Here is a 26,576-nt window from a genome sequence, read left to right on the forward strand (position 1 = left end):
CTTGAAGACTTCTCAGAAAGTTAGAGGCTGGGGCTAGAAATGAGTTCTTCTCTACCTGCTTCTCACCAGAGCCAGGCGTGAGCAGGGAGCAGGTGTCCCTCTGGGGCAGTGGCCATTTCCTATTGCCCTGCCATGCTGGTGGGCTTCCAGCTGTCTGCTCCCCACTAGGGGCTGCGGTTCTGCTCACAGTGATGAGATGGGGGTGCCAATCTCAAAGAGGTTCAGCCTCTGGCTTGGGGGGGTGGTCACATCACCCAGCAAGTCAGTGGTGGAATCAGATCGTGCATCCAGCCAGGCTGGGCACAGAGCCCCTGATCTCACTCTCTACACAGCCACCTCCCACCAAGTCTTGGCCTCCATGGACAAAGACCTTGGCTGTGCCTTGTATGCCTCTCCTGCCTCCTGGAGGGCAGAGCCAGGTACCTCACTCCTATCTGCCTTGTGGTAGGTGCCATGTGGGGTACAGGATGGAGGAATTCCGGGCCTGAGCTTGGCCCTGGTGTGGGGAGCTGGGAGGCTCGAAGCCTAGTTTGGGATCTCTGTGGGAGGTGGGTCTCCACGGCCGTGCACCCTGCCCGTCCACTTGCGGCCCGCCCGCCACCTGCCAGCTGGGCCAGGCCTGTGGTTTCCGCTGAGTGGCCGGCTTGGCCTCACTGGCCCCCACCCAGGCTGAGCCTTGGCCACACAGCTCGATGATGAAGGATGAATCACCACCAAGGGGAGGGGAGGGAGTGAGCAAGAGAACCAAGGCCTGGATCCATGTGGAAGAAACCAAGGCCCAAATGAGAAAGGTTCTTCACCAAAGATAGCAGCAGCCCTCAGACTCCAGCCTCTGCGTCCTCCTTCGTGTGAGACTGACACCCCCCAGCCCTTTGCCACTTCTGTGACAGTCGAGGGGGAGTGGGTAGGATGCCCTGTCATTGTATTTCACAGGTGAGGAAACAGGTTCAGAGAGAAGTGACTTACCGAAGGCCATATAGACAATGAACATGTTCTGGGCAAAAAGCCCACCCAGAACCATGGACAAGGCTGGTCTTTTCCCAGCTCCTTTTCAGAGCACGTCTTAGAAAGCTCTGTGTGTGTGTGTGTGTGTGTGTGTGTGTGTGTGTGTGTGTGTGTGTGTGTGTGTTTGTGCACGCCCACGCCCACGCCTATGTATGTGCACGCCAGTACTGGGGCTTGAACTCAAGGCCTGGGTGTGCTCCCTTCGTTTTTTTTTGCTCGGCTCTACCACTTGAGGCATACCTTCATTTCTGGCTTGTAGCTGAATAATTGGAGAGAAAAGTCTTGCAGACTCTACTGCTCAGGCTGGCTTTGAACTCCAATCCTCAGGTTTGGAAAGCTCTTAGAGAGTTAAGTGCTACCTTTGGGCCTCTTCGGGTCTCTGTGGGTAAATAATACAGATTTGACCATATTGATGGGGAAAATGGCGTCTTGGGAGAGGTTTTGTTCTTACTGCAGGCTGGGGCTGAGCTTCCCTCTTGGGAGGCCTGGACTCCAGCCCCAGTGCTCTCAATAGAGTTTCCATCCCTGGCTGTCACAGAGAAAGCGTTTTCACCCTAGGAGCTGCCCAGACGGAGGGAGGGAGGGAGCCCAGGGCTGGTTTGGGATTGCCAAGCTGGAGCCAAGCCTGGGCCTTGGCTCTGAACCTAGGCTCCTGCAGTCCCCAGGGTACCAGGCAATGAGCTTCCCTCCCCGCTGCGTGGCACAGTCCCCAGTGTCTGTCCCATGCCTTCCCTGGTCCATGGTGGGCCTCCAAGGTGCCTGGCTACAAGGTTTCCATGTGGGCCAAGAAGGGTTAAGACACTCTGTGGGACCCTCTCCTCCCAGCTGGTCCCAGCCCAGAGAGTTCCCTCCAAGCCCATTTCCTGCCGCTGGGCCTTGGCTGGGCCCACAGTGACCACCCCCATGGGTCTGGAAGCCACTGAGGCCACATCTGGTTTGGATTACCCCAGGGCTGGTGACGTTGCCTTTTCCTGTCTGGGTCGAGTGGCCTCAAATTCCACCGGCCACCTTGGACCCAACAAGGCGGTGGTGGGAAAAGATTCAGCCAGTGACAGGGCTGCCCTGAGGGTGTGAGGCAGCTTGGGCGGTCTGAAGGAGGTGCCCCAATGGTCTGGACTCGAACCTGAGAGACGCCTGCGCGCCTGCTCTTCCCACCCACCCTCCTTCCATCCTTTAGACGAGTGGTGTTTTCTGAGCAGGTACTTTCTTTTCTTTGCCTTTTCTTGTTAGTGTCTTGGAGAATGAATTTTGGTCTGTACCCCAGCCTGGCTTTCAGCTCTCAATATTGAATGCTGCAGGGTAACAGGCATGGCAGGGCATGCCCAACTAGAGGGGGCAACATTTCACAGGCAGGGGAAACTGAGGCAGGCAGAGTAAACGGACAAGGAAATGGCTCCCAGCCAGTGAAGCACAGGAAGAGTCTGATGATGGCAAGGCGGGCAGTCTGATGACGTCACCCCTCTTTGTCCGGTCTCGCTCTGGGCCTGGCTCAAGCAGGAGACCAGACAGGAAGTAGTGACTTCTGCACTAAGGGAGTACATGGCCTCTGGGACTGTAATTCTTGAATCCACAAGGAGGGAAAGAGACACCAAACAATATTCTCTTCTGTCCTGGGGGCGTGGCACCCGCCGGGAGTTCAAGGAAGGATGGCATAGACAGCACTGAAGCTGTGGTAAGGCTGAGTGGAGGTCATGCCCAAGACTGGGATTGGAGCATCTCAGTGGGGCTTTTGTGTAGGATGACAAAGGAGAAATCAAGTCTGGAAAGGTGATGGGAAGTTTGAATGGCCGGCTGTCTCCAGGGCAAGAGGGAGCCATAGAAAGGTTTTGAACAAAGAAGAGATGTGGTCACATTCACGTTTTTGCTGAATCTCCACAGCCAGGCAGGTCAGTGAATGTGTGATAAAGATACACTGAGGCCCAGAGACCAGGGGAGGCCAGGCCCCAATCTGTTTGAGAGAAGCTGTCAGTACTGAGGCTGGAGGACACACAGAGCTCAGCCCTCTCTTAGGCAGACAGACACATAACAGACACTGGGCTCCAGGTTCGGGTTTACTATTTACCCTCTCAGAGTCTCACTCAAATCAGTCAGAGAGGACTGCTGGGAGGACATTTGAAAGGAGGCTGAACATGAAGGAAAGAAGCTGGTGGCTGCCATGTCCATCCAGGCTGGAAGAGGAGCAGTGATGAGCAGGAGCTGCTCACAGAGTAAGGGTAGGATGGAGCCACCTCACACAGTCCCTCACCCACAAACTCCAGAGGAGCCCCTGGGTGCTCTGAGATTTTGTCAGTGGTAAATGGTGAGTGGGTGGCTAGGATTCCGTGTATCCACTCAGCAAACATTCACTCACTGAGGTCTCACTGTGGGTTAGAATGGAGGAAGTGAATAAGACAGACACCAATTCTTGTCCCAAGGTGGAGACATAAGGCGGAAGACATGTACACCCATGTCACTGTGCATTGAAATAGGTCTTCTGTGGAGGCAGACCCTAGGAGGCAGACGAGGAGAGGGCACTGGAGAGGCTACTGGAGGAGTGATGGAGTCTGACATGAGCTCTGCAGACAGAGAAAAAGATGGCGTCCCAGGTAGTGGGAATGGCTTGTGCAAAGGCCCAGAGATGGGAGCTGGTTACAGCAGAAGGGCAAGCCTTTCTCTCAAGGATTCAAGTGAGATCAGAGTAGCCTGAGGCTTGCGGGCTGTGGTTGGGATGAGGCCGCCCTGGTCTTCCTGGATGACCAAGTGACTAAATGAGCCTCTTGCTGTTTTTAGCCTCAAGACCACTTCCTCCGGCCCCACCAGCTGCCTCCCTGAGTCACACCCAGTTACCCAGCACACAGGAAGGGGGATTAAGTATCTCTGAACCTCTACTCTGGGAATGTGATTTCTACCCTATATGGAGGAAGAAGCTAGGAGGACTGGCCAAGGCTACAAGGTCTTCTAGTGAGGCTGGTTTTGTTTTGTTGTGGTTAATTCTTCCTTCTTTTTCCTTTTTGCCAGTCATGGGGCTTGAACTCAGGGCCTGGGTGTTGTTCCTGAGCTCCTTTTGCTCAAGGCTAGTGCTCTACCACTTTGAGCCACAGTTCTAGTTTTCTGGTGGTTAATTGGAGATAAGAGTCTCACAGACTTTCCTGCCCAGGCCGGCTTTGAACTGTGATCCTCAGATCTCAGCCTCCTGAATAGCTAGGATGACAGGTGTGTGTCACCAGTGCCTGGCAGGGTTGTTGTTTTTGTTTGTTTGTTTTAATTTCATCCCTTTGACCCTACTGTACCTTGCAGTAGGCAGAATGGCTCTTCCTACAGACCAGTCCTGGGAGAACAAGGGGCAGAGACCTTATCTCCACGTCACAGATGAGGAAACTGAGGCTCAGAGAGGCGAGGTCACGACCTTGTCTATGAGACAGGCCACCCTCCCCCTGTGCCCTCTCCTCTTTCCACTACCAGGAGAGGGAGAATGGGACAAGCCCAGGACCAAAATATATATTTATTGCACAAAACAAACATATTGCAATTTCCATGTGCCCCACTTGCTCTAAGCAAGTACTAAGTCCCTCGGTCATCCTCGAATCCACCAAGTGGGGTAAGCACTAGGAATATCCACGAGAGACACAGAGATGGGAAGCAGCTTGCACAAGGTCATCCAGCCAGGACATGTCAGCCTTGGGGTGTGAGCACAGCCAGGCTCTGGCAGCCTGGCCTGGGTGGTGTTGGGAGTGTGGGTAGAGAAGGGAGGTTCTGGCGGAGGCCTGGATTCCTGGGTTTCTGCACTCCCAGCAGGCGAATGGGATGGATGGACGGACGTGCCAGGCCATCACCACCTCCCCCTGCTTCCTCATCATTGTGGCAGCCTGGGCCTCTGGGGGAGAGGGTCTCTGCCGGCCAAGCACTGTCTGGGCTGTGGGAAGGCGCAGAACTCGGGCTGTGGAATGCCATGCCGGGGGAAGGAAGCAGTGGGCGGAAGGCGGGCCTGAGATAAGGGGGGTGGAGGAGGCTGAGGAAGGCCAGTGCTGGGGAGGGGGTAGTCTCCTGGTGGAGTGGGGGGAGGGCGCCCTCTCCCGACTTGACCTCAGGACCAAAGGCCAGCAGGTGAGGTCCCAACAGTCCTTTGGTGGGGCAGACAGGACCTGCCTCCTTCCTGAACCTGGCATGAGCTCATGGAGGGGATTCAGAACTGGGGTGAGCTGTCAACACTGATATGCTGAGAATTTGAGCTGCTGTGATTAAGGAGTCCACCCTCTCCTCCTAGCCCCCCGTTGTGGGGTTTGAACTCAGGGCCTGGGTGCTGTCCTTAGGCTCGTTTGCTCAAGGCTAGCACTCTACAGCTGGAGCCACAGCTCCACTTCTGGCTTTCTCGTGGTTAATCGGTGAGAAGAGCCTCATGGACTTTCTTTCCACAGCTGGTTTTGAACTGTGACCTCAGCCTCCTGAATAGCTAGGATTACAGGTGTGAGCCACCAGCCCCCTGTTTGGAATATTCTCGGCTACTGGTTCTGCTGTGCTGCACTTGCGGCAAGGCAACGAACTGATACCCTTTCTGCTCCAGCCTGCCGAGGAGGCGTGCTTTTGGGGAGCAGTCTGGAGGCAGCCCATCCTGTATGGGTGGGGACCCTAGAAGTGGAGCCAAATGCCACAGTCTCTGTCTTAGCTTTATAGCAAAGGGGGTCCAGTGGGTAGGCTGAGAAGACATCCACTTCCGCCTTGCTGCCTGCCTTCTCTTATCTCAGCCTCCACCTGTGTCGAGATGCGCTTTGGGCAAGCCTAGAGAGAAGCACTTGCTGCCTCTGGCACCCCTCACCCTGGTGGGGGGGGTGATCACCCAGAGCCAGAGGTGTCTGTTGGTAGTGGAAAGAATGTGAGGGCAGGAGGCCCAGTGGGTGGGCTCCCTGGCTGGGCAGTGAGCAGAGGGCAGTATGAGTTCACGGTGTCTAAGCCTCCTGGCCCAGCACCTCCCGGCCTTGGCCTCCTCCAGGCCACCAGCCAGGTCAGACCCTCCCCTGGGACTCAGACCCAGAGAGTCAGGCTGCCACCCCACTCTACAGGGCAAAGGGAATGAAACCAAGGCCCAGAGAAGTGGGCACCAAGCCAGGTTCACAGGGTGAGCCCAAGGCCCCCGGTTCTGCTTGGGAATTGGGACTGATTGGGGAAGGGCGCTGTCTTCTTTTTTTTTTTTTTTGTCAGCCATAAAGCTTGAACTCTGGGCCTGGGCATTGTCCCTGAGTTTTTCAGCTCAAGGCTACTACCCTACCCCTTGAGCCACTTCTGCTTTTCTGGTGGTTAATTGGAGAGAAGAGTTTCATGGACTCTCGTGCCTGAGCTGGCTTTTAACCGTGATCCTCAGATTTTAGCCTCCCGAGTAGCTAGGATTACATGCCTGGCCCCTGTCTTTACTTTTTGACAGAGAAGATTTTTGGGGGTGGGGTGGGAGAGTACACCAGAGCTGAGCTATGACCTTGGGTGTGGCTGGGGCTTCTGCATGTGTTCTGAGGCACAGAAGAGCAGGGGCCCATCTTTCTCCACAACACCCTCCCCAGCATGGAGGCTGAGAATCCTTGGGAGTGGGGGGTAGACAGGACCCTCCCCCTGCCCCCCACCAGCTCAGGGCACACTCTCCGCTCCACAGCAGGATGCATGGCTGGCAGAGACACCCTCTAACTGCCTGTCTGCCTGCCTGCCTTTCTCACACTCGATGCACCCACTGTGGTACACAGCCAGGCAGGGCATCCATCCCTCTTCTCTCTCCTCATTCACGCAGGACTGTCTCCACTCTTGCCCACCCACGAAGCTGCTGTATGAGGGGAACAGACCCTCTCTCCTCCCCAGGTTTCAAGGCTGGGGTGTGGCAAGCATGGTGGGGAGAAAGAGTCCCCATCACCAGCCAGGCAGGCATCTTCCCAGCCCCTTCCCCCCACAGGGAGCGGGTGCCTCCTCGGTCCCCCCTCCATCTCAGCTCTGGAGTCTGTGGGAACCAGACAGTGCAGCCTGTCCAGCCGGGCTCGCTTCCTCCCCAGCCCCAGGGGACCTGCAGAGGGAGGGGGAAGCCACAGAGGCGAAGGCTGTGTGGCCGGATGCCCAGGCAAGGCCTCTGGAGGGACCTGGGCTGTTTGCCCGAGGTAGGGGTCTCCAGTCCTTTGGGTGTCACCTTGTAGGATGTAAGGGATGTGAGGATGAAGAGGCCCTCAGCATCTCCATCCCTTCTCATATCATGGTCCAGACAGGTAACTAAGGCTCCAGGAGGAACCCATCTGCCTCTAGTGTCTCCACTGGGGGGTGGTGACAGGTTTCAGGTTTCTGGTTCTCTGAAGGTGTCATGAGTATACCATTTCCCCTATTCTTATTCAAAGGTGGTGGCTAGAAGATCAAAACTCAGTACTCAGACTCTGACAGATACCCAGGAAGCCACAGACCATGTCTCTGCCCCTGCCACTGCCCCAGTACACTTCAAGGAGTGGGGGGCCCAGAAGAGGTTGCTGTTAGTGTGGGAAATCCTAAGATGCAGGTTGGAACTGTCTTTGTGCCATGGGGTCTCTGTCTGCACAAGGGACTCTGTTACTCCAGGCATTGTAGTATATTTCTTCCCTGAACTGAGCCTGAGCCTGCTCTCCACTCTGCATTCTCTCCATACCTGGTACCATTTCCTCATTTGCCACCTGGAGTTAGAGCCAGCGTGGGAGCCTCAGTTTCCACTACTGAACATGGGCTGACACTCGATGAGACAGATACGAGCGAGGGGTAGAAGCGATACCACTGAGCTGTGGGTCTGACCACTCATGATAGAGGCTACTGACCTACAAGCCGAGGCTAGAGAGCCAGTCCCAAATGCACCCTGCCTCGTCCCCCTCTGGGTTGCACCCTTCCTCCACTCCTTTCCACTTCCCACTTTCCCTTCTTCTGCCATCCTGGGAAACTTCTGGAGAAAATCCCCAGCAGGAGAAAGCTGCAAGTGAGACGTTTTCATCCAGGTCAGCACACACCGCCCACAAGCGCCCCACACAGAAACCCAGCATCCTGGCCCTCGGCCCCAGCCATCCAGTAAGCTGACCCCCTTTGACACACTGCCTTTATTGGCCTTCAGAGCCACAGGGTGAATCCCAAAGGGCCCTGCTCCCCCTCACCCCAAGTCTATGCGGAGGCGCCCCAAGGCCTGGCTGAGTGCTCGCCGCTCCAGTCTTGGCTTCCTGTGCTGGCTGTCCTTGTTCTGGGAGGACTGGTCCTTACAGGGTACTCCAGGCCCTGAGCCAGGCTCAGCCACCAGGGGCCCTGCAGAGGTGTGGCTTCCTTCACTCAAAGAAGAACATTCCTGGTGCCCGGTACAGGCATGGGGGCAGCCCCAGTGGGTAGCCAGAGCCCCCCTGGACAGGAAAGCTCCCTGCTACCCATGGTTCCTTGGGGTCAGCTGGCAGGGGTAGTGGGGCCCGGAGTGAAGCTGGAGGGGTGGGTGGTGCGGGGGCTGTAGAAGCCAAAAGGTGGTCAAGGCTTGGGTCAGCCCCCACGCAGAAATTCAGCGCCTGCAGCCGGCACTGGTAGCTGCTCCCACTGCCTGCCTCGGGGGCCACGACGGATGTCGGAGCCTTGCTGAAACCCTCGGCCTCGGAGAAGCCGGCAGGAAAGCCAAAGGCCGGGCATAGAGAAGCCGAGGTGGTCCCAGGGGCCTCCACTGGGCCTGAAGCCTTGGGCATGCACAACTCTTTGGGCTCTGTGGGCAGCTGAGGTCTGGCATCAGTGGCTGCTGGGCACATGTTGCCTGGTAAGGCACCCACCGCACCCCCAAAGCTTACGCCTTTGGGGTCTGGCAGCTGTGATGAGAATGGGCACTGTCTGTCAGGCGTGGTGCTGGGGACTTCTGGGTCCTGGCTGGTGGCTCTGAGAGGCCCACGCGCTGCCCTGGCACCTGCCCGCCGAGTGAAGCGGCGGCGGCGGCGGAGGAAGCTGCCATGCTGGAACATGTCGTGGCAGTCGGGGTCCAGGGTCCAGTAGCTGCCCTTGCCTGGCTTGCGGTCGTCGCGGGGCACCTTGACGAAGCACTCGTTGAGAGACAGGTTGTGGCGGATGCTGTTCTGCCAGCCGGGCCGGTTGTGGCGGTAGAAGGCGAAGCGAGCCATGATGTAGCGGTAGATCCCGCTGAGGGTGGCCCGCTGCCCCGGCGAGCTCTGGATGGCCATGGCGATCAGGGCTATGTAGCTGTAGGGGGGCTTGGTGGGCTCAGCCGAGGGGGGCAGCTGCTCCATGGTGGCCAGGCACAGCCCAGGCACAGCATCCAGGGTTGGCGGGGGCCCGGCACAGCCTGCCCGGGCTGTTAAAAGGCCCCATGGCCCAGCCTCCTAGCCTGGAAAGGCAAAAAGGGGTGGACCGGCCAGGCTGCCCTCCCTTCCTCTTCACCCCCCCCTCTTCCCTACAAGGCCTAAGAGGGGCGGGCAGGAGAGGCCTGGGCTGGAAAGCTGTGAACAGCTCAGAGAAGGTGGGAGGGAAGGGACGGCTCACATATGCGGGGTGGTGGTGGCCAGGGAGGGACAGGATGTGAAATTAAGTTAGAAACCAAGCCAGCTAGGATCAGAAACCTAAAGAAGCAGAGGCAGAGAAAAACAAACAACAGAGAAGAGAAAGAGTCAGACTTAAAGAGACAAAGGTAAGACATGAGATGGACAGACACAGAGGCAGAGGGAGGCAGAGAGGACATAATACTGGGAGAATATGAATCTCTGAGAGAGAGGCAAGGAACAAATCTACATTCAGACAGGGGGGGGAAAAAGGAGCTACTGAGAGACACAGGTAGGGACTCAAGGTGGGGCAGGGGGAGGGGCATGCTGATCTGATCGCAGAGACCACAGATGGGCAGAATCTGAGCAGACTCCATAGAATGGAAAAATCCTCAGGGGTCCCCTCTCCTCCCTCCCCCCATTTCCTTTCCTCCCAGCAGTGCAGGGCCTTGGGTGCCACTCTGTTCCCAGCCCTCTTCCCAAATGGGGTTTGGACTCAGGGTGAGGAGGCGGCATTACCCAGTTCTGCTGCACCCTGGCGCCCTCTGGTGACTGGTGCGGGGAGGACAGCAATCAGAACAGCAATCTTCCCAAGCCGCTGGCCAGGCCTGTTTCCCTACCCTGAAATGGAGCTGGCAGGTCTTTTCAGCCCAGCCCCTAGTGAGGGCACAGGGTCCCTTGCACAGAAGCCAGAACTTTAGGAGAGCCTGACATGACTGTGGTCACTGAGGCTCTGCTAGCTGCAGGCCCAAAGCTGGAGGTCCAGCTGACAGCCCTTGCCTGCCCACTCCCATGTCCGTGGTCGGTCATCTCCTCTGGCTAACATTTCCTTCTTTGAAAGGATGAGGGGTCTGAGTAGCAGAGAAGTTAAGTAATTTACCTGAGATGACACCACTTATGAGTGATGAAGCTGGAGGGGTTTGGTTTTGTTTCAAGTCCTTGGGCTGGAACTCAGGGCCTCCGCACTGTCCCTGGGCTGCTTTTGCTCAAGGTTAACACTCTACCACTTGAGCCACAGCACCACTCCTGGATGTTTCTGTTTCTGTGGTGCTGAGGAATCAAACCCAGGGATTCGTGCATGCCAGGTAAGCCCTCTACCACTAAGCCACATCCACAGTCCTTACAATTGTGAGTTTGAATACAGGGTTTTGTACCTTTTACCCGTCAGGAGTGAGGATGCTCAGAGGGCCTTGGCTAGAAGACAGGATTGTGAACTTCAAGAGAGCAGGGAGACCTGTTTTGTTCTGTCCTGTCTCCACTGGACATTGGAACAGAGGCTTGGAACAGCGTAGGTGTTCACTGAATATCTGTGGTGTGACTGTGAAAAACAGCAATTGAGTGACTTCTGTCCTTGTCGGGTGCATAGTTTTCTCCTCATATGCTAATGGCTTACTGGCTGAGGCGATAGCTCAGTGGTAGAACTGGTGTATTCTTCCCAGGCACCAGTCTCTACACATGGGCACAAGAGCCTCTGGCTGGCACTCTGGCCTCCCCGGTTAAGTTAAGGCCTGTGAACATATCTGGACAGCAAGAACCCAAATTCCAGAGGAATCCTCACAGGGGCTCATCAGGGAGTCAGAGAGAAACATTAGCCATGGAGCTGTAAGAAGTAAATTAATGTCCATAAAGAGGGGGGCCAAGAGTGTGGTCAAGTGGTAGCGTGCTTGCCTAGCATGCATGAAGCCCTGGGTTCAATTCCTCAGTACCACATACACAGAAAAAGCCAGAAATGGTGCTGTGGCTCAAGTGGTAAAGCACTAGCTTTGAAAAGGCCCAAGGACAGTGCCCAGGCCCTAAGTTCAAGCCCCAGGACTGGCAAAAAGAAAGGAGAAAGAGAGAAGGAGAAGGGGGAGTGAAGGAGGGGGCGATGGGTGGGTGTGTAATGGACGCCCCCTGCAGAGCCTTTGCAATATCTCAATGCAACAGGTTAAATGTACAGAGTACTAACACATCTTCAAACCAGGGTTGTAAGGGGTGGGGAAGTAACAAACTCTACAACAGGATGTGTTCAAGATAAGAGTACATAAAAAACAGTCACATCCCTTTTGCCAGAATACATACAAGCCAATGATACATAGTAGAATCATTGTGGTGACAGAGGGGCTAAATGAATGAGTAAGGAATCTGAAAGGCTACTGTTCAGAGGGTGCTTGGAAAAGGCCTCTATGAGGTGGTGACATTGGGCTGAAACCTGAATGGAAAGAAGGCTGGGGTCTGACAGAAAGCTCTGAGAGGGGTGTTCTAGGGAAGAGGAAAGGCATGTTTAAAGGTCCTGTGGCAGGAAAAGGATAAGTGAAAGTCAGGATAAAATGGCTGGGTCAGGGTTATAAAAAGGCATTAGGAGATGCATTACTTATTTTCTCAGATCTAGGGAAAGGGGATTGAACTGCTGAATGAAACTCTAGGTCTACTGAGTAACATAAGAACCAAATTTCTCAGCCTCAGTTCCTGTGCTGGGATCTTAAGTTGGACCTTCTGAGGTTCGGTTTTATTGTGAATGTTGTATGTGGTATACAGAAAGTGCTTAGCACAGTACCAGGTACACAGTGAGCATTTATTCATGGTTCTAGGGATCATCTGATTTGAGGCAATGCAAGCACGGGGCAGAACATGCAGTCACCATGACTACAGGGAGCTGTCGTCCCCAGCACCATAGCTCTGCCTGGCAGGAGAGGTGCTCAGCTCTGACCCGATGACTGACCTTCATGGCTGAGGGAACAGCAGGGGCGAAGCCTGGCAGTGTGGAAAGGCACAAGCCCAAGGAACTAACCGCAGGGAGCCGAAGCTTGCTGGCACTGAGCCTGTGGGTCTGAGGGGGCGTGGATATTCATTAAGTCTCCACAAACAACTGTGAACATGGTCACAGCTTGAAGGAGAAACAGGGCCCGGTTCTCATCAGCCCGTCAATGCATATCCTTGTTTATGTGGCTTTGTTTAAGGACACTTTACTTAGTGTGCATGGTGACTTGTTAGCACTGAACTCACTCCTCTAGCCCTACACCTCATGCTTGAACAAAGTTTATCTGGCACATGTCTTCAGTGCGGGGCCCATCACAGTCTTTGCATCAGGAACACCAGACAGCACCCTGCACCATGCATGGGTCTTTCTAAACACTAAAGAAAAGCGCAAAGACGCCAGGTGCCAGAGGTGCACACCAGAAATTCTAGCTACGCAAGAGTCTGAGGTTTGAGAATCATGGATCCAAGCCAGCCCTGGCAGCTAAGTCCCTCAGACTCCAACTAACCACCAAAAAGCCAAAAGTAGAGTTGTGGTTCCAGTGGCAAAGCACCAGCCTTGACCAAAAAAGCTCAGGTGATAGCACTTAGGTCCTGAGTTCAAGCCCCCGAATCAGCACACACACACACACACACACACACACACACACACACACACACACATCTGGCACTAGCAAAACTTGTTTTGCAGTATGAGGCTGGAATAACAAGGCAGGGACTGGCCTTGTCTGACCTCAGCTTGTAGTGTACCAAATAATTTATGGGACACTAGGGTTGTGGCGCAGTCAGTGGTAACACAGGATTGTGCATGAGGCTATGGGTTCCATATCCTGCACCACAAAAGAAAGTTTTCCCCGCCATTCTGCATGTCCTTCATGCTCACCAAAGCAATGTAACACGTGGCTTTGGGATGATGAGTACGTGATAGGGAGCAGAAGAGTTTTCAAGCTGTACATGCTGAGGGAAAGAGGAGGACTTAAGAGCTAGTTAGAGCCAGATGATGATTGTCCTTGAAGGCTAACCTCGATCCCATGGGCTTTGAGGCACTAGTAGTCTGGAAGCTAAGGAATCACGTGTGTCATGGTGGATGAAGCTTTAGGTGGGAGCACCAGAAGAATGCTCTTCCTCTGAACAACAGCAGGTAAATCTTAAGGGAACAGACCTGTTCAACATTTACTGAGCATCTACTATGTGCCAGGCATTATGCCCAGTACTGCTGAGAATTGATGCAGGCCGGGTGAGGGGCACAGCGGCTGGGTGTACAAATCCCTATGAGAGCAATTGTCTAGAAAGTGACAGAACTGGAGTTGGGGAGGGAAGAGAGTGGCCCAGAGAAAAGGGTGGAGGTGGGGCTTTGAGGCCAGGCTGAGATGCTGAGACTTTGTGGCCACTTTTCTCTGGTGAGAAAAGTGTTGAGACCATCTTTGAATTTTGAAAGAACCTTCTGGAGGACTGAGGGAACCGCGGAGGGCCAGGGAAGCAGGAAGCCCAGAGAGGTCCTGGTAGCTGTCCTGGGGAGGAATGGGGAAATGAGTTCAACCCTGGGAGGGGGCGGGGCTCTCAAATGGGGTGCCATGAGATTGAAGGATGGTGAGCAGCCAGGGCTCAGAGCTGAGGTGACTATCCAAGAAGCAGTGTCTGGCTGACAGATAATGAGACCAGCAGGCTTGGAGCTTCCACATGGGGACCATAGAGGAGGAGAGGAGAGATTGAGGAAGGACGTCTGGGAATACAGGCTGGGTGAAGGTAAGAGGCAGGAGGGCAGGGCCTGGGAGGCAGAGCAAAACAGGGGTGGAGGAGGGAGGCAGAAACTGTAAAAAGCCACTGCGGGGAGGAGGGGAGCCATGGGCAGGCTCACCTAGGAGCTGGAAAGGTGAAAGCTGGGCTGCAGGGCTAGATTAACAGGGCGGGGGGGGGGGGGAGATAGAAGCCAGATGGCAGCCGCATGCTTCCAGGGAATGCAGAGGAGGGTATTGCTCTCAATTTGCCCCCCCCCACCCCGCACCAAGGATATCCTGGCATCAAGGACCCCCTCCCCGGTGAGGAAGGTGCTGGAACCTGCTGAACCAGGGGATCCCAGGAGTGGGGGGGGGGCGACGAATGAGAAAGTGTACCACTGGTCTTGCTTTCCATCCCTCCCTCCCCCCCCCCCACATCCTGGCCATGCAGAGGCTGGGCTGGGCCCAGGCCAGAGGCACCACTGTGACCCTTGGGTGGCCAGGAGGTTCAGCCAGTCCCAGAGGACCCCAGCAGGCATCCAGAGAGGTAACCTTACCACACTGCCGCTCTTGTCTTCATGGGGTCTCCAAATGTTGCCCAGGCTGGTCTTGAACTCCTGACTCATGATGATCCCCTCACCTCTCTCTCTCTCAACCTCTCTCCCTCTTTCTCTCTCTACACACATGCACACTTGGGATATGCCGGTCTCTCTTAGGACCTGGCTTAGCCCCAGCTGGAAAGGGAGGGAAGCGTTGTCTTAATTGGGAGGCAGTGGCTAGTTTCAAAGGCACACTTGTGATTTCCCTGTCACACCTGTGCTACCTGACATGCGGGACTGGAAGCTCAGGAGTGGACTTTGATGGAGTTCTGACACAATCGGGTTGTACTCCTAGACTGGAAGTCCCCTTTACCCACAGCTAGTCAGAGGGCTGCTCTACCACCCATGGGGTTGTTGATGGGCTTATTCTACTGTTTAAAAAAAACAAAAGGCTGCCTCTCTCAGAAATGTAAGCCTTGGAACCGAGACACTCGGCCGGCCAGGACAGCCACAGGTGAGTCTCAATGCCCAGTCCAGCAACTTAGACAAATGGCCCCACACTGCCTCCTGTTGCTGCACCTGGAGTTCACAGACTTGTGGGACCTGTGAGCCCCTGGATTTGCCCCCGCTTCCCAACAGCTCTCCTGGGACTCTAAGTTCCCGTCCAGCAGCCCCGCTCCAGCGGCGTGTCCTTGGCAAGCTGCCGGACTCTCCGAGCCCCAGCGGCCTCCCTGAGGACAAAGTGAGCCCGGCGCGTTCAGTAGGGCGGGAGTTGGGGGATAAGGGGGCTCGGAGGGGGCGCGGCTTGCTTCCAGAACTGGTCTCTGGTGGTGGAGGACGCGGCCCCCGGTTGTACGCAGCGGGCACGGCCTCGCTCCCGCCCTGCATCCTGCAGACTCGGGGCCTGGCCTGGGCGAAGACGGAGAGGCGCGGGGGACAGGCAGCTTCTGAGTCTCTTTAATACCCCGAGGCCCCCCGTCCCCGCCCGCCGGCCCCTCCCGCGCGGGCCCCCCCCCAGCCCGAGGACTAAGGCACCAGGTGGCTGCAGCAGGCCGGCCCGGACAGGACGCGCGGAGGGGCGGGGGCGGGCTCCCCACAGACGCGGGGCAGGTCGTGGCCGTGGGAGGCCCCGACGGCCCGCAGACGGGGCGCCGGGGCGGGGCAGGGCTCCTCACTTGCCGCCCTTGCGGGACAGACAGCGCGGGAGGCAGGAGAAGGTCTGCTTGACGCGCGCCAGCAGCGGCAGCGGCCGGTGCGCGTCCCGGGACGCGTGTGGCACCAGGCGCTGCAGGGTCCCGTCCGACGTGGCCGGGTGCGTGGCCGCCGGGACGGCCGAGCCCTGGCGGCAGCGGCGGCACAGCGGCAGCAGCGCGCGCAAGTCCTCCTCGTCGCGGAACGGGCTCTCCCCGAAGCGCTCCTCCAGCTGCCGCCGGAGCTGGGGGCGGGCCGAGGGGCGGGGCGGGTCAGGCCACGCCCCCCGACGTGCCCCGCCCCCGGCCTCCGCGGTGCCCCGCCCCCTCACCGCCGCTGGAACCCCTTCCCCGCGGACCCTTCCAGACTTGCAACGCAGTCTCCTGAGCCTGTCCAACGCCCACAGGGCTGAGCTCAACACCCTCCCTTTATTTGCCACCTGCTGAGGACCTTCCAGCACTCTAGACTCTTCTCTCACTTCCTGACATTTCCATGCCACCTGCCCAGGAGGGATGCAAAGCCACTGCTTTGGCCTCAGAAAGACCCAGAAGGTCAGGCAACCCGTGGCTCATGCCTATAATCCCAGCTACTAAGGAGGCTAAGATTTGAGAATCCCAGCTGGAAGCCGGTTCAGAGCAGGAAAGTCCAAGAGACTCTTCTCTACAACTAACAACCAAAAAGCTGTAAGTAGAGCTTCCTTGAGCAAAAGACTAAGGGAGAGTGCCAAGGTCCTGAGATCAAGCCCCAGTACCAGCACAAAAATAAAAAGAAAATTCAAACCAAGTGCAGTGGTGTGAACATGCCTGTTTTCCCCACGGAGGCTAAGGCAGAAGGATCAAAAGTTCCAGGCCTGCCTAAACTACATAGCAAGTCCTTGTCTCAACTGGAAGGAAGGAAGGAAGGAAGGAAGGAAGGAAAGGCAGGCCAGCCAGGTATGGTGGTTCACAACTATAATCCCAGATTCCCAGGGGGTAGAGACTAGGAAGACTCCAATTTGAGGCTAGCCAGGACAAAATGCTAGCACGACCTCATCTTAATCAGTAAGTGGCATCTGTCTCAGCCACACCCATCATAGGTGAGAGAATTAAAACCTGAACCCAGGGCCAGGAGGGTGGCCTAGTGGTAGAGTGCTTGCCTAGCATGCACAAACACCTGGGTTTGATTCCTTGGATCGACATACACAAAAGCCAGAAGTAGTGCTGTAACTCAATTGGTAGAGCACTAAAGCTCAAGGACAGTACCCAGTTCCTGAATTCAAGCCCCAGGACTGGCGAAAGAAAAAAAAAAAAAGAAAGAATTTGAACCCAGCCTTTGGTGTCAGATCTAAAACCAAAAGGGACAGGTTTGACTCAAAGTGGTGGAGGGAAGAGAAAAAGAAGAAGAGAAGGAAGGAAAGGAGACAAATAGGGAGGGAGGGAAGAAAGGACAGGAAAGGAAGGAAGAGACACTTGGCTATTAAGACACATTATACCTCCCTCAGAATGGGATTTGAGATGCCGAACCATCACCAGCCAGGTTGAAGCTGAATTCTTTTCCCTGGGTGTTATGTACCACTGGGAGCAAGGGTTTCTCCCAGGCCCACCCAACCCATCCGGCCCTGCCCCTACCTTCCGAGAATTCCCCCAGCCGAACTCTTCAAGCTGCTGCCTAAAGCCTGGGTTGGGGTTGGCGATGGGCCGGGTGGCCTTGATGGCTTCCAGCACTTCCCGCCAGCCCAGCCCTGTCACCGTCATCACGTAAGCCGTCACAATGGTGGTGCTGCGGGAGATGCCTGCAAAACTGGGCCCCCAACAACCCCAGGCTTCAGGTAGGGACCCTGTGTCCCCAGATACCCCTTTCCCACTGCAGCCCCCACACCCTGCCCTCCTAAGTGCCAACATCAAGAACCCCCAGGGCCTGTCTTCCCAGCTTCAGGCCTATGGTTGTGAAGTTTCTTTCTTCTCCTTCCCCCACATCAAAGGCCCAGCTAAAACAGCACTCAGTCATTTAACAACCATTTCCTGACCACCTTTTCCTTTTCAGATACCAGGGAGAAAAGGAGACATGATGTCTGCTGTCTTGGAGTTTGAGGAACAGACACTACCCAGAGAAGCAATTTCAAGGGTGGCAGGTGTTTTGAAAGCAAGAACAGGGCCAGGGAACTCACACTGAGAAGTCTGTAGTGCCGTGATGGAGGGATGGGAGGAGTACAGAAGATCTCTTAAGAAGTCACATCAACTGAGTCTTAAAGGCTAGGAGAAGTATGGGCTAGGGCTGGGATATGGTTCAGTGGGGGAACAATTGTCTACTGTGTATGAGACCCTGTGTTTGGTTCTCAGCACTACCACCCCCCCCCCAAAAAATGTTAGGTACAATAGTTCAAGCCTATAATTCTATCTGGGAGGCAGACACCTGAGGATAGATAAGTAGATAAGTTTAAGGATAGCCTAGGCAAAATTGGTGCAAGATTCCATTTCAGCCAATGGCTGGGCATGGTGTCTAGTGCCTGTCACCTCAGGGGAAGTGCAGTGCCTACATGCAGTAACAAGCCCCTGGCATCCCCAGAGACTCTGGGAAACACAAGTAGGAGGATGGCATCACAAGACAACATAGACAACCCTATCTCAAAAACAGGTCAGGCACTGGTGGCTTACGCCTGTAATCCTAGCTACTTAGGAGGCTGAGGATCGTGGTGCAAAACCAGCCTGGGAACTAAGGTCCGTAAGTCTCTTATCTCCAATTAACCACCAGAAAACCAGAAGTGGCACAGTGGCTCCAGGGGTAAGGCGGTAGCCTTGACTCAAGCTGAAGAGCTCAGGGACGGTGCCCAGGCCAAGAGTTCAAGCCCCAGGACTGGCCTAAATAAATAAATAAATAGATAAATGGACTAGAAGTAAGTTCAAGTTCTTGCTTAGCAAGCAGGAAAGCCCTGAGCTCAATACCTAGTATTGCTAGAATAAATAAAAAGGAAAGGAAAGGCATTGTGGGCAGTATGTATTAAGCCCATGAGGTGGATGGCTAGAGGTTTTGAAGAGTAGGAGGGATGTTGGTGTGGTCAGCATCAGGGAAACAGAGGAGACAAGACTTGAGAAAGCCAGTGTCCTGGGCCTGGAGCACAACAGGTACTTGAATAGAAGTTCTGGGATGAGTGATACCAGTGGATCGGGGCGGGGGGGGGGGGGCTCCAAGAAGACTCTGAGGTCCTGTCCCACCTCCTACCTCAGCCTCAAAGACTGGAAGGGGAGCAGAGGGATGAACACCTGTCCTCATCTCTCTCTAACTACCTTGTCAGCTCAACATTCTTCTCCCCATTTAACAGATGAGGAAACTGATATTGGGGAAGCAACTGTTGGCTAAGGCCAGAAGCTCACAGCCTCTAGTGGGCCTCTGCGTGTGAATGATGCTCTGCCTTCCCAGAGGGGAATGAATGCTGGGGATGGGACAGCCGCCCCCCCGCAGCCCTGGGACTCACCAGTGCACCAGGCAGTTCCCTCCACCAAGACGGCAACAGTGGATGAAGTTGATACATTCTTTGAAGTGCTTTTTTCTAGAAGAGAAAGCAATAAGAAGGGGCTGGGTAGGTCTCTCTAGCCACCCTCTCCCCCACCCCCCCAATTGCAAAAGACAATGAGCTCTGGGGTCTGTGGGTCACAAGGACCTGGTTTTCATTGTGTCTTTTGGCTTTTCAAGGGCATTTGGAGCCTCCAGAACAATGACAGTCAGCAAAGAGCAAGAGAAGTTCACATGGGCCCATCCCAAACTGGGGTGCTACTGCTAATAACCTAAACAAAACTGTGTTGTTGTTGTTGTTTTCCTGAGACCCTGTGACATACCAGGCTCTGTTCTAGATTCTCAACCTGTGCTATTGGATCTTTGTGAGTCTCCTGGACGACCTTTCAACAGTGGAGCTCAGAGAAGGGAAGTCCAAGGTCACATAGCAGTAAATGAATGGCAGGGCCTGGCTGGGAGCCAGGTGTCTCAACTCCAAGGCCAGGTACAGGCTGAGCCCAACCCTTTCAAATCTGCTGGTGCATCTGGTCCCAAGAGACAAGGCACTTCCTCGTTTCACAGTTGAGGAGGCGAGACTTGGCAGGCTCCGTCTTGGCCAGGGACTTCCATCAAGGACAGGGTTAAGACAATGAAAATGATGGCTGTTTTCTGGCCTGAGTACTCTCTGCCTTCCCTGGGCCCACCTGCTTCCCCCTTGAGAACAGGAGCAGCTGTCTGCCTGCATGACGGCCCATTCAGGGGGACTTACATGAGCACCTCAGGAGTATCAGCCACTGGGATGCGAAGGTAGGTAATATCCTATAAGGACAAACACAAAACATTCTCAGGCAGCGGGGACTCGTCCAGCCGGCCAACTCCTCCACCCTCCTGAGCCATTATGATCTCTCTGTCTCTCCAAAATAGACACAATCTCTATGAGCCTCCCTACTCTTGCCTGTGGTTCCTGAACCTTCTGAGCAGATAGTAGTGTCCCAAGAACTTGACTGAAAGGATTTAGGAACTTTTCATCTCACAGCGGGGAAAAGGCTTCTTAAAGTTACTGCCTCCAAGCAGGGATTACAAAATTGTACAGTAAAAAAGGAAGAGATTAGGCTTGACAAGAAGTAAGACTTATTATAGCCGGGCATAAGGTCACACGCCTGTGATCCCAGCTCTTGTGAGGCTGAGACAGGAGAATCTAGACTTTAGGGCCAACCTGGGCTACATTAGTGAGATACTTTCTCCCTTCCCCCCAACACCACAAAAAGTTTACATGTCATGAATTATAGTTAGAAAACTGATGGTAAATAACAAGCTGAAGGCACTCACCTTCCCTACTAAGAGCCATATCTTAGAGCTATCCTCACTGCCCACTCTGCTGAATCATCTCTCCTCCCCTTCTCACTGAGCAAATGCAGCAGTGGAAGAGAGCCTGAGATCGAGGCCACAGCTGGCACTGATATCCCTGGCAGACACAGACGCTGTGGAGACCCTGAAGCCCCTGCTCAAGGTCACTGCTCTCCCACCCACCTCCATCTCACTCCACTTCCCTTCCTGGCTTCACTTAAAAAAAAAAACTAATAAAAAGAGACCCTAGTTGTAGGGGAGGGGTGTCATTTTTTTCTGGAGCCTTGGTATCCATCCCAGTTTTTATCCCAAATAAAACCCATTTGCTCTGTTGAGTTTGCCCGTCGCCTCTTTATTCATATTCCTGGTGTTTGAAATATTTACTTACAAAAATCACTGCTAATTATTGGAGTAGTCAAGGAATAAATCATCAGTCATTTTTTAAAATGACATGTGGTACCTTTTATTTCATGTTTAATCTCCAGACATTATTATAGGTTTTTGGGTGTTTTTTTTTGCCAGTCCCAGGCTTGAACTCAGGACCTGTCATTGGGCTTTCTCAAGGCTAGAGCTCTACCACTTAAGGCATGGCACCATTTCTAGCTTTTTTTCCCTATGTATGTGGTACCAAGGAATTGAACCTGGGTCTTTTTTTGTTGTTTTTTTAAATTTTTTTTAAATTTTTTATTGTAATGAATAAAAGGGTCACATGATATTTGCCATATAGAAGGTGCATTAATTCACATACATTGATACCCTTTCACATGTCTTGGTACCCTTTACCCTCCCACCACCGCCCCCCCCCCCTTGAACCTGGGTCTTTGTGCATGCTAGGCAAGCACTCTACCACTAGGCCAATCGCCTGCCCCCAGCCCCACTTTTTAAATGTCAGTCCTGGTGTTTGAACTCAGAGCCAGGACAATGTCCATGAGCTTTTGTAAAAGCTCAAGGCCAGCACTCTACCACTTGAGCCATAGCACCACTTCTGGCTTGTTTGGTAGTTAATTTGGAGATAAGAGTCTCTTGAGCTTTCCTGCCTGGGCTGGCTTTGAACCATAATCCTCCAGAAGTCAGCCTTCTGAGTAGCTAGGATTACAGGTGAGAGCACTGATGCCCCTGTATAAAGACTGATTTCTGCCTTTGTTCTGAGGACCTCATTGCTTTCTCAAGGACACCCTCATATGCTTACTTTAAGTGAATATTTTGGGGTAGGTGCCTGGCCCACCTCTGGTTGTGACTAAGGAACCATCTACTTGGGTCCCCACTTGTACTCATTTGTCTGTAGTTTTGCATGAGGCTTCTCTGTCTAAGCAAATCCCCCAAGGTCATGAAACCCTGCATCTTTTGCAAGCTTTGCAATTTCACGTTCCCACACATTTGGCCTTGGGGAGTGTAAAGGAGTACCAAACTCTGCCTGCCAAATTTCCTGGTGGGAAGCGGGGGAAGGGGGCATTTGGGACATAGTGAGGAGGGGCTGGGGGGGCAAGGATTCATTTTGTAAGTAGTCACTTCTTAGTAAATATATTAATAACCTGTCAAGTGCCCCATACAATCTATTTGGACTGAATACTCCCAAATGAGGTTGCCCTAAAACAAAATCCAATTCCACCAGCCTGGAAATTTCTTCTTTGACACCCAAAGTCATAGATGATTAGAGATTGCCTATAGAGACCATCAAATCTGAGGCTGAGACTGAGGGTCACATAGCAAGTCCATGGCAGAACTAGTTCTGAGCTCAGGTCTCTGGAGCCATTGTCCACCCCACACACTAACAGATGAAGATAAAGCTCAGCTTAGAGGACAAAGATAATTTCAGCTTTGTTATTCTGCCAGTGCTTATTTGTAGGCTCAAAGCAACATGCCTACTTATTCAGATGTAGAAACTGAGGCTTAGAGAATAACCCAGTGAAAATGTGAAGCTGGGTCTCCTGACTCCAGCACCCGCAGTCTGGATTTCCTACTTCACTTCAGAGTCCTCACAGCCCCACTCCCTAGATTCCAGCAGCAACCCTCCAATGGGGGCCTGTCTTATGGTGTGCCCAGCATTATCACCATCCCATATCTCCCTGGCATCCCCACCCTAGTCATCTGGGGGCAGTCAGGGCTGAGGAATCAAAGGCCCTGAGAGGTGAAGTCACCAGTCAAGATTTCATAGTAAGACCCCAAGCCATCTGTAACCATCTATCTAGGTGTGCAATAAAAAGCCTATGAGGGAGCCTCTTTCTTTTCTTTTTGTGCCAGTCCTGGGGCTTTAGCTCAGCGTCTGGCCACTGTCCCTGAGCTTATTTTTGTTGTTGTTCAGGGCTAGTGTTCTACCACTTGAACAACAGCCCCACTTCAGCTTTTCTGGTGCTTAACTGAAGAGTCTCATGGATTTCCTGCCTGGGCTGGCTTTGAACTTTGATCCTCGGATCTCAGCCTCTGGTATAGCTAGGATTCCAGGCATGACCACCTGTGCCTGATGAGGGAGCCTTTTTAAGGTTTGGGGGGGTGAGATTGTAGGGGCCAGGTGGCCTCTATTCAAATCCCAGCTGGCCAGCTTCTTCCATCTGTGACCTTGGGTGAGCTGATTTTTCTCTCTGGGACTCAGTTGCCAATAGAAATAAAAAAAACATGAAACAATCTAGTGGTGAGGTAGAATGAGGTAGCATGAATTAAGCTCCGGAGGGCAGCCCAGGAACTGGGGATGTAGCTTAATAGTAGAGTGCTTGCCTAGCATCGCATGCAAGGCCTTGGGTCCCCTTACTAAAAAAGAAAAAAAAAAAAAAGCGACTCAAACCTAGCATAGTAGGTGTTTGCTAAAGGGGTGGTATGGGAGTTGAGTCTACAGCCCCCCTCCCCACCTGTGCACAGCCTTGGGAAGGGGGTTTCAAGTACCTTCAGCAGAGGCTGGGGTGACTCGTGGATAGAGAGTATGTGTGTGATCTTATTCCGGCCCAGCTGATCTGAGTCTTTGGCATCTGAAAGAAACAGGATGCTTGAGCCGAGCTGGCAGGTGGGACTTATTCTCTCCTAATGCCAAAACACAGCAAAAGCCTGGGCACAGATCTCCTCACCCTACCTCCACTCCGGCCTGGCCCACCTTCTGCTGGCTGCTTGCTCCTTCCTCACCTCCCCCTCTGAGTGTGACAGGTCCTTTCTTTTTGCCTTGAGGGAAATCCACCAGACACAGCCCAGCAACCCCAGCCTTGCTCTGGTTCTTCTTTCCATCCCAAACACCAGCATAGCCTTCAATCAACAATTCTCCTTCTAGGAACTGCATGCACAAGTGTTTGCACTGAACTGCGTGTGGAGGCCACTGTTCTATGCAGCAGTGCTGTTGTTTTAATCAGAAATAGTTAAGCCATTAGAACCACCAAATGTCTGTCCCCTCAAAAAAGAGATTGGAAAGAAATGGTATATCCTACTGTTGGCATAGGGTGGGAGGGAGAGGGAGAGAGAGGGAGAGACTTGGGGCTTGATCTCAGGGCCTAGGCTCTGCCCCTGACCATTTTGCTCTAGGCTAGGACTCCACCACTTGAGCCATAGTTCCACTCCACTTCTGGTCTGTCTTTCTATAATTTAATGGAGATAAAAATCTCAAACTTTCCTGCCCTGGCTGGCTTTGAACCTTAGTCCTCAGATCTCAGCCTCCTGAGTAGCTAGATTAGAGGTGTGAGGGACCTGTGCCCAGCTCTATCCGTACTTTAGAATACTGTTTAGAGATTAATTTATTGCACTAATGCACAAGGATGTCCTCAATTATTTCTAAGTGGGAAGCACAGCACTGGAACAGTGTGCAAAATGGAGCTTCCTTTTGTTTTAAAAAGTATATGCGTATCTAAGATAAATGACAAGTGACCCAGAGCTCTGCCCCACTGTGCTGTCAGGGGCTCTGCGTCAGGGCTGGGTATTCAGCACATGAACCCCTTTAATTATAGGGTAAAATAACTGGAGCCTAAAACAGCTGCAGCCCTTCCGTCTCCACAGATCCACTTTCTCATTCAACATTCATTCCTTGAAAGCTCCCTGTGTGGTCTTGGGTGGGCACTGGGGGGGAGCGGGGACCCACTTCATATGGCACCCATCCTGGAAAAACCTACACACCTACAGAGGTCCCAGACCTCACTTAGGCAGACATGGGTGTGCAGTATGCGGAGGAAGTGCCCAGGAAGGAAGGGAAAAAGAAGGGAGCGGGCTTCTGTGGGGGAGGACCTTAGCCTCTCTCTTCTGTGACTTTTCTACTTTGCGTCCCCTCAGCACATTTTTCTCCTACACAGTCTATGTTCAGTTCTGGGTTATCCTAGAAATCCCTGAAGGCAGAAATCAGGGGCTCTATAATTTTGCGCCCCCCCCTCCCATGGAAGGGTGTAGAAGGGATGGATGAGGGATACTGAGAAGGCAGATTCCTGTAGGCTTGTCATATACCATCTCCCACGCCCCCCACACCGTGTGCCAGGCCCCTCAGCTGCCCCTCTCAGAGGCTCATGACTGTTTACTCCTCCCCTGGAGAAGAGGAGGCTGTGGAAGGGTGGAAGTATCACCATCAAGCAGACCTGAACCCAGAGCCAGGGAACCCTTAGAGGCCCGGGGTGCTGCCCTGAGACCTCTGATGCTCCCCCCTCCCTTTCAAGCCATGCGTGACTCCTCCATGAGCTCCTGCCTTCCCGGTGTGGCATGGCGTCTCTGCCCCCAACCCCACTCCGAGGTGCGTAGGCACCACGCGAAGGGCGGACGCCAGCCGGGACAAGGCAGAGTGCCACGGCCTTGGGGCAGAGCGGGTGGTGCTCACCAATGAAGTTTCCCAGGTAGAGTCCAGGAAGCACCTAGAAGAAGGACAGGACAGGCAGGGGTCAGCGGGCCAGGCTCTGCCTCTGCCCACCCCGGGGTGGCTGGGGGACCTCTGGCCGCACTTAGACCCGCGACGGGACCCCAGGGGGGCAAAAGGCCTCCCTTGGATGGGGTCTAGGTCCACTGTGGGAACGCTCTGGGGCTGTGGGGCGGGCAGGAGGGCCAACAGGACGACAAGTTTACTATGGGGCAGACCGAGGGAGACCATGGGGAAGCTGGGGGACAGGGAGGGAGGGAGGGGTCGAAAGTCCTTAGGGGGAAAGGAGGACCCACGAGGAGGAATGGGCTGGGGGGGGGGGCTCCGGCAGACCGTGCCGATGGGGAAATAGGTGCCAGGGTCCGAGGAGCCAGAGCAGGGAGACCGGCACCTGGATGGGGGGAGAGCCCTGAAAGTGACGGGGGGGGGGGCAGAGAAAGGCTGGGCAGACAGACCGAGGGCCGGGGAGGACAGACTCGCGGGCCTCGGGGCGGGCAGGCGGAGGGCAGGCCCCGAGGGGCAGCGGGCCGCGGGGCGGGGCGGCCCGGGGAGTGCGGGCAGCGCGGGCCCCGCCCCTACCTTGGTCATGCCATTTCCCATGGTCCCCGGGGCGGGGGGCCGGGCGACCCCCCAGCTCGTCCCCCGGAAAGCGGGCGGGTCACAGCCGCTCTGCTGGCCCAGGCCGGGCGCCTGGGGCCTGGCGGGGTCTCGGGGGTCTGAGGTCCGCGGCTTCGCGCAGCTCGATCCGGCCGCCGCCGCCAGCCGACCCCCGACCCGCGAGCGAAACGACGGAGCCGCCGCCGCCGCCGCCGCCGCTGCCGCCGCCGCCGCCGCCGCCGCCGCTGCCACCACCGCCGCCGCCGCCGCAGGCTCCTCCTACCCCCTTGGTCATGTGGGGTCCCCCTCCCCCGTGGGTCGTGGCGGGGGGCCGGACAAAGCCCCAGTGTGCCGGGCCCACGGCCCGCGGGACAACGGCAGCTTGTGGCGGCCGCGTGGGCGGGGCCGCCCGGGTGGGGGCGGGGCGCCCCCCTCCTGGCACCGGCAGGCGCGGGCCCCGGGGAGAGGCTGCCCGGAGACCCCCGGGACGACGCCCGGAGCCCCTTCCCGGCTCCTCGGGCCTCGGCTTTCCGGAGATGGCGCTGCTCTTCCAGTTGGTGGGTGAATCTCCCCGGTTCCATGCTCCCTTCCCATGCAGCCACCCTGCCAGCCAGCTTCTTCCTTCCCCTCCCCTCCAGTCAGCCACCCCCCTCCCCCAGCCTTCCCGCTCACCCGTCCATTCATCCTGTGCGTCCGT

General features: G+C 54.9%; 2 protein-coding genes across 3 annotated transcripts; both read right to left on the bottom strand.

Moving 5' to 3' along the window:
- Positions 1 to 8,045: 8,045 nt before the first annotated feature.
- Foxs1 (forkhead box S1) lies at positions 8,046 to 11,757 on the bottom strand. The gene is made up of 3 exons (XM_090352143.1): positions 10,631 to 11,757; positions 9,996 to 10,526; positions 8,046 to 9,325 (listed from the first exon to the last, which is right to left on the bottom strand). The coding sequence occupies exon 3, from the start codon at positions 9,225 to 9,227 to the stop codon at positions 8,280 to 8,282; it is 948 nt and encodes a 315-aa protein (XP_090208269.1). The 5' UTR covers positions 9,228 to 9,325; positions 9,996 to 10,526; positions 10,631 to 11,757; the 3' UTR covers positions 8,046 to 8,279.
- Positions 11,758 to 15,411: 3,654 nt separating this feature from the next.
- On the bottom strand, positions 15,412 to 26,066 carry Dusp15 (dual specificity phosphatase 15). 2 transcript variants are annotated; one of them, XM_090352145.1, is made up of 7 exons: positions 25,862 to 26,066; positions 25,247 to 25,280; positions 23,353 to 23,435; positions 19,906 to 19,947; positions 19,108 to 19,186; positions 17,268 to 17,494; positions 15,412 to 15,904 (listed from the first exon to the last, which is right to left on the bottom strand). In XM_090352145.1, exons 1-7 carry the CDS (start codon positions 25,880 to 25,882, stop codon positions 15,641 to 15,643), a joined length of 750 nt encoding a protein of 249 aa, XP_090208271.1. In that variant the 5' UTR covers positions 25,883 to 26,066; the 3' UTR covers positions 15,412 to 15,640. The 2 variants fall into 2 exon arrangements, with proteins under 2 accessions (XP_090208271.1, XP_090208270.1); XM_090352144.1 differs by having other exon boundaries at positions 17,268 to 17,439; positions 19,112 to 19,186; positions 19,898 to 19,947; positions 25,862 to 26,049.
- Positions 26,067 to 26,576: the final 510 nt, after the last annotated feature.

This window comes from Megascapheus bottae, chromosome 18 (genome assembly GCF_031878675.1).
Source record: "Megascapheus bottae isolate mThoBot1 chromosome 18, mThoBot2.hap1, whole genome shotgun sequence".
In the NCBI taxonomy this organism is placed as follows: Eukaryota; Metazoa; Chordata; class Mammalia; order Rodentia; family Geomyidae; genus Megascapheus; species Megascapheus bottae.